This window comes from Tupaia chinensis, unplaced genomic scaffold (genome assembly GCF_000334495.1).
Source record: "Tupaia chinensis unplaced genomic scaffold, TupChi_1.0 Scaffold000353_1, whole genome shotgun sequence".
Lineage (NCBI taxonomy): Eukaryota > Metazoa > Chordata > Mammalia > Scandentia > Tupaiidae > Tupaia > Tupaia belangeri.
The window spans coordinates 56,273-72,197 of NW_006159847.1; the positions used below are offsets into that span (position 1 = coordinate 56,273).

The 15,925-nt window shown below is 47.5% G+C and overlaps 1 protein-coding gene across 1 annotated transcript in view; it reads right to left on the reverse strand.

The window, feature by feature from the left end:
- Window positions 1–313: 313 nt before the first annotated feature.
- Window positions 314–15,925, reverse strand: part of UNC5C (unc-5 netrin receptor C) — a 422,503-nt gene continuing 406,891 nt past the window's right edge. The window contains exons 18-20 of the mRNA XM_006152415.2: window positions 14,938–15,102; window positions 7,685–7,863; window positions 314–6,939 (exon numbers count right to left, since the gene is read on the reverse strand). Coding sequence (XP_006152477.1) covers window positions 6,774–6,939; window positions 7,685–7,863; window positions 14,938–15,102 — 510 coding nt within the window. The 3' untranslated portion in view covers window positions 314–6,773. The remainder of the gene's footprint in view (window positions 6,940–7,684; window positions 7,864–14,937; window positions 15,103–15,925) is intronic.

The window sequence follows — 15,925 nt, forward strand, 5'->3', positions numbered from 1 at the left end:
ACACCAACTCTCACCCATAACCGCTCCTTAGTATCAGCTGGAGCTTCCGAAATGCTCAGGCTACGGCCAGACCCATGAGGTCAGCATCTCTGGAGTTGGGGCCCAGGCATTCGTCTTGGTGTTTCTGGGGACTGCACGGAGGCTACTGAAGCAGCACCCTCCTAGCACTTCTTCCTGTTGCGAGGGACTGTGTCCTAATTACCACCCATTCAGGAGTCAAAGGCTTTTTGTCCCACTGAAGAAACCCATGGTGACTCAACACAGAGGGGGACTTTGTTAGGAAGAAATGAGGGAGGCAGCACTTTCTCTTGCTTATAAATATAATTTATTACCTGTTTAAAAATTCTTTCTTACATTTTGTACATGTTGGCCGACAGAATAAATGCAGGCAATTTACAAACCAAGGGGACTGCAGGGAAAATTGAGAGAGGCAGCCAGGGAGAGAAAAGAGGCACACCCGGGGCTGGGCTCCCTCACCTCGCCACACAGCAGGGCGACGGCAGAAGGTCCAGACAGCACGCCGCCTCCACTGGGGAGCTTTTAGAAAAGGGATTGCATAGAAGATACAGCAAGAGGGAACTCCACGGCAACAAAAGAAGTACTCTGCTCTGGAAAAGCCAAGGTGGTGGTGTTTTGTTTAAAAAAGAAAAACAACAATGCACAACAGCTTAATCTGACATTTCTGCAGTCCAGCTGTTCCGGGGGGACAGCAGGCAGATGACAGTTCTTCACAGACCGCTGAGGACTGGACTCTGACAGGCTTGTTTGTCTTCTTTAGAGCAAAGAGGACGGTCACCAACTTGCTACACAGCGCAACGTTACACTCAACACGCACCACACGGACACCCCCACCCCAGCACACACACAGTGATGAGGTTCCCGGCAGACGGGCTAGAGGCATGCAGTCTGAAGGGCGAGGACCTCACTGCTGCTCGTAGGTCTCAGCGCGAAGGGGACAGTCACACGTTCGTCTGGCCCTCGCTGCTGCCCTGTGCCCCAGGCTTGGCGGAGCACACATCTGAGTTTTTACCCCTGTGTCTCCAGATGTCATTAAGGCCTTTATGAGTGGAAAAGGCAAGAGCATTCTCTGCTAGGTCTAGATTTCTCACTCTGAAACGGGCTGCTTTGAACATCGAGAACAGCTGGGGCAAGATTTTCTGGGGTTGCCCCACCGCACCGCTGAGGATCAGAGGCCGAGAGCTTGGCAACCCTTAGGCTGCTGATCAGCCGAACTGGCCGACTAGTCACTACACAGCCCAGGGCTGAGGGCTGCTCTAACTGGGTCAGTGCTGTCAGGTGCAGCAGCAGGTGACAGTGCCTAGTCCAGGAGACCTTTGGAATTTAAGGATGGCACAGGATTTAGGCTTCTTGTAAGGAACCCTGAAGTGTTATGACCTGCAATTTGCAAATCTGCCGAAGCCTAAATCGGAAACAGTGTGTTCAAAGACCAGCGTACTAATAGCATGTGATATGGCTGGTGGCCGGCTGGCTCTGTTGGGGCAGCTTCCTCATTTTCTACTCAGTGACTAGGAGGCCATGACTCTCACAATGTCCTATAAGGATTCCCAGCTTGGGATTCTAGAGATTTCTGTACAATATGCCAGAGTTGGAAGTATACAGCGGGCAGGCAGCAAAACAGCCTCTTACAAGCTGTTGGCTTTATGTGTCGGTATGTTTGAGGGGTACCTGTTGGCTTATCCTGGAGATGCCTTCCTACCATGCCAAAGTAGGTCTGGGGCATAAATACACGTGGTGAATGAGCCCATTAATATCCCACCACAGAAGGATATAGAGCGACAGGTTCCCTGGAAAACATGGGAGCCATGGACTCTTCTAAAGACAGGCTGTTAAAGTAGGATTCCTGAAAACGGGGGAAGCACAAGGTCACTAGGACTACAGGATCGAGAAGTTCATTGTTGGACCCAGTCTGTAGAGAAAACCCACCCACTGGCATATAATGCCATCACCCCACTTTTCAAAAATAGGTTTTCAGGCCAGCATTTGTGAAATATTTATGACTTCATTTGGCTTACGTGGCCTGTGTGGACATAGATTTAAATTAAGATTGGTTAAAATATATTTATTCCCCTTATGCTTTATTCCATTAAAAAAATCATTAGATATGCAAGGGAAATATTTCAAAGTGATCATTACAGCCAGAGATTATACAAATAGATCTCGTAGGGTAGATAAACAGTACTTCATTGCACAGAGGCGAAGTTCAACATTAGCTCAATCAGGTTAAAAAGCATATAAAAATAATACAAAAACAAAAAACCAAAACCAAAGTATAATAGTTGGTCCTCTGAGGCACTCGAAAGGTAAAAAAAGTTTTGTTATCTTGAGATAATAATAAAAATAGTTTTCCTTCATAGAGCTACAAAACCTAATGTTCATTGACTATTATTATCTTGACAAGTGATTGGCTTTGAGCAATGATGTCCCAATTCACAATAGCTCCTCCCTTCTGAAAGAAGATGGATTCAGCCCAATTCCACTGCAGCTGTGTTTCCGTGGCCCTTCTTTCTCTCACTGGCCTCAGACTTGTGCGGAAGCCTGTGTGAAACTGATGACTCATCCAGAGCAACTGGTCAGCAAAAACTCATGTTCAGTGTGAAGGCTGAACACGTGACAAGTCACCTCTGTCTTCTTTACATTCTCAGATCTTGTATAGATTTCTATTTGCTTGGCCCCACAGGGGCGGACCTGACAGAGGCCACGGCCTGTGACTTCAGGGGAGGGAATGGTCCCTTACTGGCTCCCCTCTGATACACTGACTAGAGAAAAGCAGGGCAGACCGAGAGCACAGCCGCTGTGTCCCCGGCAGACATACACAGACGGGGACGCGAGACAAGAGTCTCGTTTGCTCTTTTTCCAGAGGAAGTGAAACGTCTTAATTCAACCCTCTGAATGTTTATTTTGAAGATCTCTTACTTATCAGAGAAACACCTTTTAAAAACCATGACTGGATTTGTCGTTTCCAGAGTGTTCTAAACTTGGTCCCCATGACTTTTTCCTAAAGAATGGCTCTACTGTTTGATAGGTGATAGATTAAAACTAAATAGATAGATAAAATACTACTACATATGAAAATGGCTAATGACGATGCAGTTTAATACAGGACTCCTCACCTCCAAAATTGTTCTGCTCTTGAAGAGTTTACATCGCTCCTGTGGGGGTGGGAGCCGTCTAAGTAACAGAGGTGACCATCCACTTGGGAAGGTGTTTGTGAGAAGCCTGTTAGCTGAGAGTACCTCGGTGTGAGTGTTTGTCATCACTGTGTACCCGGTCATCAGTTCTGGATCCAACTTCTATTTTCTCTAGATCACTTTAAGAAGATTCGGATGAATGTGGTGTGAAGAGAACTAAAACAGGACAAAACTCTGCCTTGAAATTCCCAAATTCAGAAGCTTTTTTCTTCTCCTTGATTAATAATCACAATTGTTTCTTTCTTAGACATAGTATCCCCATTTGCATACATATGACATTTCTTTCGGGCAGCAACTGCTTACAACTTCTGGAGATAAATATTAGAGAAATAAAAGGAGACTTCAGTTAAAGAAAGCCCAGTGAATGGTGAAAATAAGAATTCTTCAAAAACTGTTTTATACAGATTGTATGTATTTCTATTACAAGAAAGCAACTTAAGATGCTTAAGTTGTGTGGATGAGTTGAAAATGGACGAGGCTCATCATGACATGGGTGATTTAAGTGAAAAGATGTGAAGAATAAGGAAATGATGTATTCAAAGTGAAAATATCCCCACGTCTCTGCCATAAAGCTCCTGTTTATCTGCATAGGTACTCATTTCTCTTGTCAAATAACTTGGTGGGTTTTTATATTAAACTCAGGGTAGAGTGTGTTGCCAGCCACTAGATGGCACCATGCACAAATGATGTGGTTTTCCCCCATCCGGCGCAGTCGGGGCGGCTCTCCTCACAAGCTGTGGAAGCACTGGATTGCACTGAATGGCTGATGAAGTGGCTCCCTCGGAGATGAACTTGCATCTGGCTCTAGAGCAATCTCACAGCTATTACTCTACTCCAAAGGAGAAGGAAATCAGAATTTGTAGTGAAAATTATTTGATATAAATGGGATGCTGTTCGTCTGGAAGATGTCATTCGCTTGATAGGAATCATAACCAGTGTTCTATGACAGATGAGTGCCTCACTTACAAGGAATCAGTTCCTTTTTCTGGTGCTGGGAGGTAGAACCAAAAACTAAGCATCTGAAGTGAACCCGCAAGGCCTCCCCCAGGGCTTTAGTGATACAGATCCTGTTTAACATTTCTGTCTCGGTGACTTTTTTTAGCCATTTAGTAAAAGTTTTGGAATTGATTCATCTGAATAACTATGTTTTCTCCTTCTACCTGTCACTGGGTATAAAAGTGCCCTTGAGTTTCCAGTTCAGATTTCCAGTTCTAGATTTCATAGATGATTCTGCAGCTCTAGTACAGGTAAATAGTCTTGACAACTTTACCTCCTCCATTGTTAAATATGTTTTTAATTAGAATGTGTGGTTTTACTCATTGGTATAGACATTGTTCATTAAATTAGTTTTAAATGAAATCTCTCTCTTCCCCAATCACTGTAACAAATATCTTTATATATGGAAATCCTAATGCAGGGAGTGGCCCAAGAGTGCTATGAGAGAGATTATAGACTTTAAGTCTAAAACAGACGATAAGAAATAAAAAGCATAAAAGAAGAGGCTCCAAAACAAGATATCCACAGCTCTTCCATGGTGGTGGAAGATTCTGAGACTATCAAGAAGTCAAACAATAGAGGAAGTATATGTGGAAAGATGGGAGAAAACGTATCAAATGACTTCCAATTCAAATCCAGTCAGCAGCCTGGATACCTCCAGCCCAGAAGTAAGTCACAGTCATGTTTGAAGGTTCTGATTCATCCCTGTGGGTGTCTGTCATTCGGTCTTGGTTTGGCTATGGGGTTGTGGACTCTTCATTCCCCACCTGCTGAATGAATTGAGTCCCTGTGTTAAAACAAAGAGCCTGTGATGGGCCCAAGGAAATGTCATCGTTTACACAAAATATTCTGTTGACTTGCATTTGCAGGGTAAGTTTCTAAAAAGATAATTAAAGAAACTTTGTAAGTGCTGCTGAATATTAGGAAGGCAGAAATTAAGGGGGGGGTGGGTAGAAAACTACAAATTCCTACTACTAATGAACTTGCGAGAATAGATATCAGGAGACCTAGCTAGGCAGTGCGGGGTCCCCAGAGAGGACAAGCTAATAAAGGGGTGCCATCCTCAGTGATTGGCACAACACAATGATGCAAAGACAAGACGTGAGCGCCTAGCAGTATCACCGCAGGTCTGAATAATCACTGCCCAAGTCAGAACTGTTTGAAAGGCACAACGTAGCCTGGGCACAAGACTAGCTGACTGTGTAAATGGCCCAGGTCAGAGTGCACTGTGGTCTTCAGACTGACGGGGGAGACTGGAGGCTTCACAGCGGAAGCTGGGATTCAGAACTTTGAGATGATCCAATACCCACCCCTTTATCTTGCAGGGGAAGGTTCTGTAAGGTGAGTGAAATGAGTTTTCCAAGGTCACACAGCTAGACAGTGACAAACCCAGAGAACTGGTTTCCTCAATGCCAGTTCAGAGGCCATTATTCCAGCCACATTGCTTCCAAGGTAGACAGAGTCACCTGGGGGCCACACAACCACCATATTATGGGCTTAATTGGGGAGCTCTTCTCAAGAGAGGAGAGAGACCCCGCCTGAGCGAGCTGAAAGAACAGACAGACAAAGCTAGTAAGGAAGTATTTACTGCTTTTCTGGGGTAGAATGGTATGAGAAAGGTGAAAGGTCATGGGAGCAATGCCTAGTGACTTAAACTGGTGACCATACCCACCTCGTCATGTGAGAAAGGGAGACAGGCCTAGTAAATACCCAATACTAATAGTACCACTAACCAAAACAGAAGTTAAAAGAAAAGGCTCTTACTAGAATACTTGTAAATACTCAATAATAATGGTAATAATGATACCATTAAGTAAACCACTTCAAATCGCATATTACAAACACACGTGAATAAATGCTTGTGTGGTTGGACATTAGTCACTATCTTCCCTGCAATGCTATGACACCTTTTTCCCCAAAGGGCACCAGACAGGTCCCCCCGAGGAATAAGGAGTCTTAGGCATTTCTCGTTCACACTTAGATTCTCCACTTCCCTGATACCAACAGTTAACACTGGTTCTGCGAGTTCTAGGAACAGGACAGCCATGGGAGGATTATCTGAGACACTGGGTGTACGTGATTTGTAGCAAAAGTCTGTGATTTCTCTGTAAATTACTAATCGGAAATAGACACAACAAACCATCCACAGCTTCAACTTGAAATCATTTGAACAAAAATAGAACGAGCCATGGACAGTATCTGCATCCCTGTCCAATTTGATGTAAACAACGTTTGTAGAAATTGGGTTTGTTAAGAAAGTTTATCCATAGATCTGGATAGCAATAAAAAGCGTTTCCTAGGAAACTGTAAGATCCTGTACCACACAGCATACAGCCCAACTACGAGGAAAATTAGGTTGATTTCTAAATTCAAGGTACACATTTACAGGTTTCTTAACTCCTGGGATGCTGTCCGAGCAGCGGGCGTGTATGCTGGTGGTTGTCTGTTTTCCTCCTCTGTCCTGCTGCAGCGTTGCCTGTGAGGCTCATGGGTCTGGTCTGGATTTCCTCCCCGGACAGCCGCGGACTCCCTGTGCGTCATGGCCCTTCGCTTTCAGTTCCAGCGCAGTCAGTACTGCCCTTCTGCGGCTAGAGACACTACCGTTTCGTGTCTTCCCATTTCTTCCAAGACAGCTGCCAGCATGCTCAGGTTTCCATCCGGGAAGTTCTGTGCTTCCCAGAGATCCAGGATTACGCCAGTTGGGCTTGATTTGGTGGCAAAGTAATTCAAGTACCTGTAATGGGGAACGGGAAATGTGCTGAATGGCACGTTTTATGGATGTATTTTCTCTTCTGTTTTATTTGGCTAAATCTTTCTATCTCTCCATTTGTCTTTATCCCCATTCCCAAATTGGTTTGCAGTGAGCCATCCTAAATATACTAGCCCGTACTTAATTAGATCAGCCCCAGACAGGAGATGTGATGTTTAACTTTGTTAACCTCAACTCTGAGTAAGATAATTTAAGAGACAAGATGTCTGTGGGTCATCTCCTAAACAGGAAATCAAGAGACTTATGTTTTCTTTCCAGTCCAGGCTCTGATGGTCTTTGACAGGTCACGCCACATCATTGGCTGGTAGTGATGGCAACCTTCTGCAGAGCAGAGCCTCCTAGGTCTCTCTACCACTTAATATCAACACCGAGGTAATGTGTTCATTATCCACCGTATGTTAGGTCCTGCTTAGCTGGACTTGGGGAAAAATATGATTCGATATGTTATTTAGGGGGATTTAGCCCAGCACCTTTGCAAAGTAGAACACAAAACTTGAGACCTCCAAATGTCAAATCAACCCAGAGACTGTGATTGCACGCTCTTGGCCAAGGTGTTGGGGAGCTCTGCATACAAGTTTGCAGGATGGAAAAGTAAGCAGATGCATGGGTGGAAATAAGAAATGAATGCTGCCCTTGGCCTAACGGCCCTCAGTCATGGAGACCTGTGCACATGGCCGAGAACCTGGTCCTGTAGCCTGGCCACACCTACCGGTCCAGGCTGAGCTTGTGGGCCAGCATCCTCCAGTCATGGCCTCTTGTCTGAGGGGCATCCAGGCTGCTACAGAGCTTCTGGCGGATAGGGAGAGGGATGCTGAAGGCGCTTGGCCCCGTGACGGTGGTGATGGTGCTCGCGGGGTCCAGCAGCGGCAGATCGATGCCAGTGGGCTCCTGCAGTTCAGGGAGAGGAACACACGGCATTATTTCTGAAGACAAAAGCCACCCCTGTTAAACCAGTCACCATAATGCCTTGCATTGAGCCCTGAGAAGAGAATGAGTGCTATTATTCTCCTTGATAAGAATGGTGGCTCCCTGACCTGAAAGCTGTGAGTCGCTAAATGGAACGTGGCTGAGAGGAAGGGGGACATTCCCAGCTAACTTGGCAAAGTCTTGGATGTATGCGTCTTCCATTATGTCGGGCTAGATGGAACGCCCCTCTGGTGTGATTCGGAGGTAACAGCCTTTCTAACAGGACCCTCCAGGGTGAGAGAGGGACTCTCGGTGCTGCTGGAAGGTTAGATTTCAGGAGGGTGATATTCAAAGGGGCACTTCCTTGAGAATGAACAGATCTGACAGAGGGAGGCTGAGAGACCTCTGGAAACCGTCTGGAAACCATTTCACTCCGAGGGGCAGACCTGGGGCAAATGTCCCAGTAAATTGTCCATCTAACCCTTCCAGAATGGGCTCAGGTATGCATTTGTTGAATGAAAGGGAACACAGCTCTTCTCTAAAGGATATCAATTTAAACCTTTTTGCCCCCTAAAGGATATAGTACACACAGTATATTGCCTTAGGGCAAAATGCTACCGGCACCCTAAAATTGCTGTACATCCTTATTTTTAAAAATTAGTTTTAGGAGAGAAAAGCCATAAATTGGCTCTTAAAATAGTTTCAGCTCATAAAACAGCACAAATGCAAATGCTGAATTTCATCAGCAGGAGAAACTCTAATCATTTTCTGATCACTTCTGCTGGTTGGAGAAGCAAAAAGCAAATGTTGCCTGGGAACTATTAAAGCAATAAAAGAAAATCTACTTAATCTACTTTAAATGTCACCTCTCTTTCTCTCACTCTCTCTCTTTTTAAGCAGGTAACTCCTTGGTGTGCGTAATTCATTGCTGGAGGATAAACTGGCCACACAGTTTCAGGCGTCATTAGGGCTCTGGTGTCTTGCTCAGTTCAAGATCTGTGCCACCTTAATCCAGAGCCCAGCCCCTGCGCTCATCGACTGTGGTGGCCTCTGCAGCGTGGCCATCTGCCCCAGTGCTGACCAGCAGCGTGGGCCACTTTTCGGGGCCAGTATCACACTCACTTCTGGGCTGTGCAGGCGTATGCACATGGCCCATTGGGGGCTCGGAGGGCATTTGAGAAGAAACCAGTTTCTCTGCTGCAATGTACATGGTGAAGCTGGCTGCAGTATCTGGCCTCAAAACCTCTCCGAGGATTCCATCGGCTCCCTTGGCACACATACCAGGATCGAAGACAGTGATGTGAAACACGGGACCAGCACGTGGGAGTTGGAGCCCGTGAGGAGGGTCACGACCATGGTCCTTTAGCCCACAGCACAGAGCTCCTCCGAGCAGAATCGAGGAGAGGGTGTTCGTGACTTCGAGGGCACAGGGTTGAAAGAAAGGTGACCAGCAAAGTGAGCTGTCACGTCGTCAGTGGGTTTACGTCTAGGGTGTCTGAACCCAAATGTTCTAGTGCGTCTATCAGGCCCAGAACGACATGTGGACGGGTTAGCAGGTGGAAGCGAAGAGAAATCACATGCTATGTGGACAAGAGGGCCTAGAAGGAAACTTGGTATATTCCCTCTAAAATGCCACCCTGATTGTCCCTGAGTAGCACATAAGGTCTGCATAGGGCGGAGTCTGCTTTGGTAGCACTGGTTCACATCCACAACCATGGCATCTCCCTACTGCTTACCTGTGACAAAAATTATGCCTCTGCCAGCCTGGTCTTCCTGAAATGCCCTATGGGTGATGTGGCATATGCTAGTATTTCTCCCTGCCCGCAACTCTTGCTCTTCCCTGCTGTGAGCTCCCAGCCTTCAGGCAGTGAGGAGTACCTGCTTCGCTGGCTGGTGACACCTATGCAGTGCACCTGCTTCGCTGGCTGGTGACACCTGTGCAGTGCACCTGCTTCGCTGGCTGGCGCAAGGCCACAATTTGCATGTGTAGCACAGGGCCAGGCATGATGTGGAAGAAGAGCTCTAAGCACATGCTCACACCACTTAACAGACCCCAACCTGTTCCAGGTTGCCCTGTCTTTGACATGACTCGACATGACACCTACTGTCCTCACAGTGGACCACTCCTATGCTTGGTGCCCTTTCCCATAATGCCTGTCTGGCAAACCTCTCAAACTCTGGTTCACAGGCATATGCTCAGAGGCTCCACTGAGCAAACCCACCCAAAGGCGTCAGGCCTGGAGGTACCTAGAGAGCTCCCCACTCTGCTGCATGCCCCGCGGCCTGCCCTGTGCTGCTGGTGTGGTGCTGTGCAACTTCCCGCGGTTGCTCAAGTTACTTGGAGCTGAGCCTGTCTGACATCCTCTGAACCCCTGTGATCCAAGCACATTGGAGCTATTCAATTAGCATATTTTTCCTAATACAGAAAGAGGAGAAGCCAGTTTCTAATAGAAGTCCATGTCTGAAGGTGATGAGTTGGATGTCCTTCCAACTAAGTGTGGCCATGTTTTTCCTCTCACTACCTAACCAACAATGTAAAAGAGCTATACGAGGAAAACTATGAAAGACATCCCATCTTCCTAGATTGGAAGAATTAACATAATCAAAATGTCAGTTCTACCCAAAATAATTTACAAATTCAGTGCAATTCTGATCAAATTATGAGACATTCCTTATAGAAACAGAAAAAAATATAAAATTTGGAATCATAAAAGGCCCTGTATTGCCAAGGCAATACTATGCAAAAAAGAATGAAGTAGGCATCTCACTGCCTGACCTCAAAGTACCTTACAAAGCAGTGGTAATTAAAACAGCATGATACTGACAGAAACACAGGCACGTGGACCAGTGGAGTGGAATAGAAAACCCAGAAATAAACGCCCCAAATTTGCAGTCAACTGATCTTTGACAAAGGACACAAGACAATCTAGTGAGGAAAAGAAAGTCTCTTCAGCAAACGGTCCTGGAAGAATTGGCTATCCATCTGCATAAAGATGAGACTAGATTGCTTTCTCTCTCACCATTAATGAAAATGAACTCAAAATGGATCAGAGATCTGAACATAACGCTTCAAACTATTAAACTACTCATGTAAAACAGGGACACTTGCTACTGAATCCTAAAGTGAAAGGCCAGTCACAGGTAGGCCTGGACCTCAGGAAGGCCAATCACAAGCTCATGCTGGCCCCTTTTCATGGTGACTAAGGAACCATCACCACGTCACGGGGGCAGTAAGGCCCTGAGCCCCCTAGCTCTGCCCAAGGAGTCTGTTTGCTCTGTCTTGATGAAATGAGCTCCATAAGGCATCGCTTCTTGCCTCTGATCAGATGGCTCAAAACAGCCTTGGCGGTGAAGGACACATACATGCACATACATGCACTTACATTTCAGCTCGTGATTTTAGTGGCCACTACTTGCAGGTAAAAGAGCTTCCGCTCACAACATGCTTATCACGGGAAGCAATAATGGTATTGCACCATCCGTCTTGAGTGTTAGGATTCCCTTAAATATATAATTTCCCAACGTTAACCAGGAACAGCTTCCCACCCCCATATTCTGACTTTTGGGAAAACTGTCGGGGGTCGTCAGAAATGGCCATCTTGAGTGGGCTGGAGAACACAGAAGAGGTCTATAGCTGGGATGGTGAGCAGAGTGATGTGGTTATTTTTAATATCACTTCTGGTGTAACAAAAGTGCCAGGTGTAAAGAGTGGAGGTTGTGAGACCTAGCTAATTAAGAAATTTTCATTTTTATTGTCCGGAAGTCTATGTTAAAAGTACAGGACGATGACTGCTCTTTAAAGCTGCTCCCTTTCCAGATTCAGAACCGAGAGGAAAAATCATGAAAAGCCAGCTCAAGGTTGTATACCCTTTCCTTTCCTCGGGGAGCTAATTTGTATTTACTTTCCATTCATTTACTTATTTATATAGAAGCTCAGTTTTATTCTTTTGTTTTGATGGCAGGAAGTCTGAAGGTCAAGTTGACAAAAGAGTCCAAGCCCTGATGGGGCAGAACTCACTGGAGAACTCCGTTCTGTGGCTTTGGTGGCAGCCACCCCCAGGTGACACACACGAAGCATGGGCTGCGGACCCAGTGCTGTTCAGAACAGGTAGGGACAGTCACTTAATTCTCACAACCATCCCGAGGTATAATTTGCTCTCCTACCAATACACCTGTGAGGAACCCAAGGTGACAAGGGGTAAGTAACTGTCCATCTCCCCATGGAGACTGGGGCCCATCCTACGATGGCGGTTGTTTACTGTTAACATAGAAGGTTGAAGGACTATGAGTTTCTCTCTTCCACACCATTATTTATTTATTTATTTTTAGCCACAATGGCTACACCCTCTGCACCCGTCCAAAAGCAATAAAACATCTTCTATCATCATTTACATTTTCACTTGCATTTCTGCCCACACTTTGTCTTTCATAGACTTTCTTAAAAAAAAAAAAAAAAAAAAGCCCAGAAGGCACAGGCAGGGTGTGTGTGGGGAGAGTGGGTATTCAGAAAGCACCCCGTGGAGGATGGTCACGCCGCAAACCCCTCCCCTCCATTTCTCCCTCCTTTGGGGATCTGGGGCATGCACACGCACTGGTGTGTTTCTCAAACCAGGGGGTTCAGGGACTCCAATGGCCAGTCAGTCACTTGGGCCCACCTGCCTGAACTGCACTGTGGATTGACCCAGAAATTTTCATTTGTAAACGTCATCTCTGACAATGAAGGCTTTGGTTCTAAAGAATCTCTGGCCAAAACCCCCAGACAAGAACAGTGGCCACTCGGGAAGTAATCACAGCGTATGGCATCACGGCCTGATCTCCCTGGCGGGCAACAGGTCTCTGCCCGGCTACCTAGGCCCGGGTCGTGTGGCTTCATAAGTGACCGATGGCTGGGGGTAGGGCAGCTCATCCTAGGGAGCCAGGTCACTGGGACTGGAACTGCGGCCCAGCTTGGCCTGGAACCCCAGGAAGGACCCCTGTTCAGGTAAGAGAAACGTCTGTTTATGGGTTGTCAGGGCAGTACCCCTTCTGGGAGTTTCTGATGAGGATCAGATCTCAGGGCTCTCCAGGGTCCATTGTTCTTCACAGAGGCCTTGCTCTGCAGCCCTGGACCAGGCCCCGCCTCCCTCCTGTGCACACCCTGCATCCCATTCAAATGCTAACCACAGTGGGGGACTCAGTGACCCAGAAGTAAAAGCTGCAGAGTGCCCCTTAATCCCCAAAGTCAGCACTCCTCGATCCTCGCACTTCTCCTCCTAGGGTTAAATGAGCATGTCTGGCCCCTGGGGCAGCTCCTCAATCCTCGATCCTCGCACTTCTCCTGGGGTTAAATGAGCATGTCTGGCCCCTGGGGCAGACGCCTCTGCCTTGCCGTGGGCTGGCGTCTGAGCCGACAGGCCCACGTTGCTGAAGAAATCACCTTTGCTGTGTGTTGGTACAGGAGGAAGGAGTCCGAACATGTGATCAGACCCCAGACTGCCCTTTCCCGGCCAGCAGCTTCTCCAGGAGGAGCCAAGGCCCTAGGGAGAGCTGAGCAGCGTCTTTCATGTGGGGCTGCGTCTGATCCACCTTTTCAGCACAGAGCGAATGTTCCCGCGGAACAGAAAGCAAGCATCAAAGGCCCAGACCTCCTCGCCCCCCTCCCACATCCCGCAGCCTTTGTTGTCGCTGGAGCTGGGTGGTTATTGAACTTTGCAGACCTGCTGGGCCTGGAAAGTGGAAACACCCTCGGGGCCAGCAGGGGTGGTGCTGTGTGCCTGGGAGATAGGGCTGCCCTCTGAAGCCAGGCGGTTACCATGGCACCCTGACACCGGGATCATTCCTGATGAATGTCACTGGGGTCTGTGACTAAAGTTGTTTATGAGTCAAAAGTCGCATGAAACTACAGGAGGAAACGCTGACCACACCTCGGCGGGCTGTGGGAAAGAAGGATGCCGTGTCACCGAGGCTGACACGCTTGCTCTCCTCATTTGCTCGGGATGATCTCTGACGCCCGGAGCAAGGCCAGCCCACACGCTGACATGTCGTTCGTCACTGCAGGACATGCCGCGCTAGAGTTTTAAAGACAGTAAGCCTGTGTTGAGGGGCTCGGCCAGCAGCCCTCAGTGTGGCTACGAGGCTCCAGGTATGGCTGCCACCTCACTGTGTGGCTGAGGCTGTCCTGCTTGGTCCCCCAGCTGCAGGGCTACCAGTTTGCAAACGCGGCCTTTGCTTCCGAGGTAACAGGAAGGTCATGGACACCGCCTCTGGCTACAGAGCAGTGTGACAGAGCAGTTTGTGGTTTCCATATACGGCATATTCAAATGTCCACCCAGGCCGGCGGCAGTGGCGCAGACAGTGGGAGCTGCGGTGAGGTACGGGAGGCCCGGCTTTGAACCCAGGTCCACCTTAACATGCTGGGTATGCACTCGTGATGGGGGCTCGGGAGAGAACTGCAGCATGGCGGACCCTGTCAAAAGGGCCCTTTCCTCCCTCTGTCTCTTTCAATAAAGATAAAACTTTTAAAAAGTCCAACTGAAGCGTGTGAAGATCACAGACTTGATGGCCACCAGGGAAACAAATATGTGGACTTAGCCCCTGTTTCTGGCATCGCTCTCACGCTGGAGAACAGGTCTTCCCTCCTGACAAGTGGGGAGTGGTGTACGACAGAGAAAGGAGAGCAAGAGAGCTCTCCTTTCAACATGCAGGAAAAGGGGGAGAAGGAAAATAGGGAGCAGAAGCCCCCCTCATGTGCTCCCCCACCCACAGGTGTAGGGTGAAGGTAGGCGGCTCTAAGGAGCGGAAAGGGAGGAGGGACCTTTGGGAAAGCTCGGCGTGTGCACGCTGCTCAGATTAAACCATATACTTCTTAAACTCATGTCATAACAGTAAGACTTATCTTCAGGAAGGATGCCCTCTACTCCTTTACATTTTTTAGCCCCATGTTCGTGAAAACCAGCTTTTCAGTGAGCAGACAGGACCCACAGAGAGCTTTTGAGGATTTCCACCCGGCCTGTGTTGAGATGCCCTCCTACCCGACCCCCGTCACTCCGTCCCGACTTCAGGCCGCGCGTGGCTTACCTCCGACACTGTGCAGTTTAGCTGGAAGATCTGCCCTTCTCCCTCCACCTGCCGCACACACAGTTTGCAAACCAGCTCCACCGTACTCAGGCTGAATCTCTCCAGCGTGAAGGTGCAGTGGAGGTTTCTTTGAGACCCACTCCAGATATGGTAGAAAGGAATTTCCTAAAGGATGTAAAAGTAACCACAAATGAGAGACTAAATACAGAAGTATCCATCAACTGCTGCCCCATTTAATCCTCACAACAGCCCTACGTGTAAGGACATCCTCGCCCTCTTGTCACGTGACGGAGGTCCAGAGAGGTTTCATAATTTACCCAAAGTCACAGCATACGTGACTGAGTTGAGATTTGAACCTATGATTTCAACTGTCAGAATCTATAATCATAGCCAGTTTACTGTGACTCTCATTTACAAAAGAGCCATTGTAAACGATTTACGTAAAAAAAATATATAGAAAATTCCCAAGATGAAACCCACACATAGCAGTGTCCAGGTCATTAAAAGGAACCCTGCTGAGATGTTCTGGAGGAAAGCAAAGACCGGTCACGGGACAACATGCTGAAGTTGGTCCTTTGTTTCCTCTTTCTGCCCAGGATGGGGGAGTTGGAGCACCGTGGTGGCTGTGAAAATCACGTCGGGCACGACAATCACTGCGGCTCGGCTGCCACAGGAAACCCTTGGTCTAGGAAGCACAGGATCCTAGCAGACTTGGATTGTCTAAAAGTCTAGACCACCTTACAGAGCCCATCCTAGAATCTTTCTTAAATTACAATAAAGGAAAAAATAAATGCATAGGTAATACAGAAAAGAACCCAGTATAAAAGAGCAGAGCGCGGGAGCCAGCCTGTACAAGCGAGAACACCCTTCCCTTGCTTATGCGACAACTTGAGACAATTTGTAACCTCTCTCCGCTTCGGTTTCCTCCTATGTAAAAAAGTGACAGAGCATCTCGTCATGGACCTGCTGGTGTGAACTGGGGGCCCAA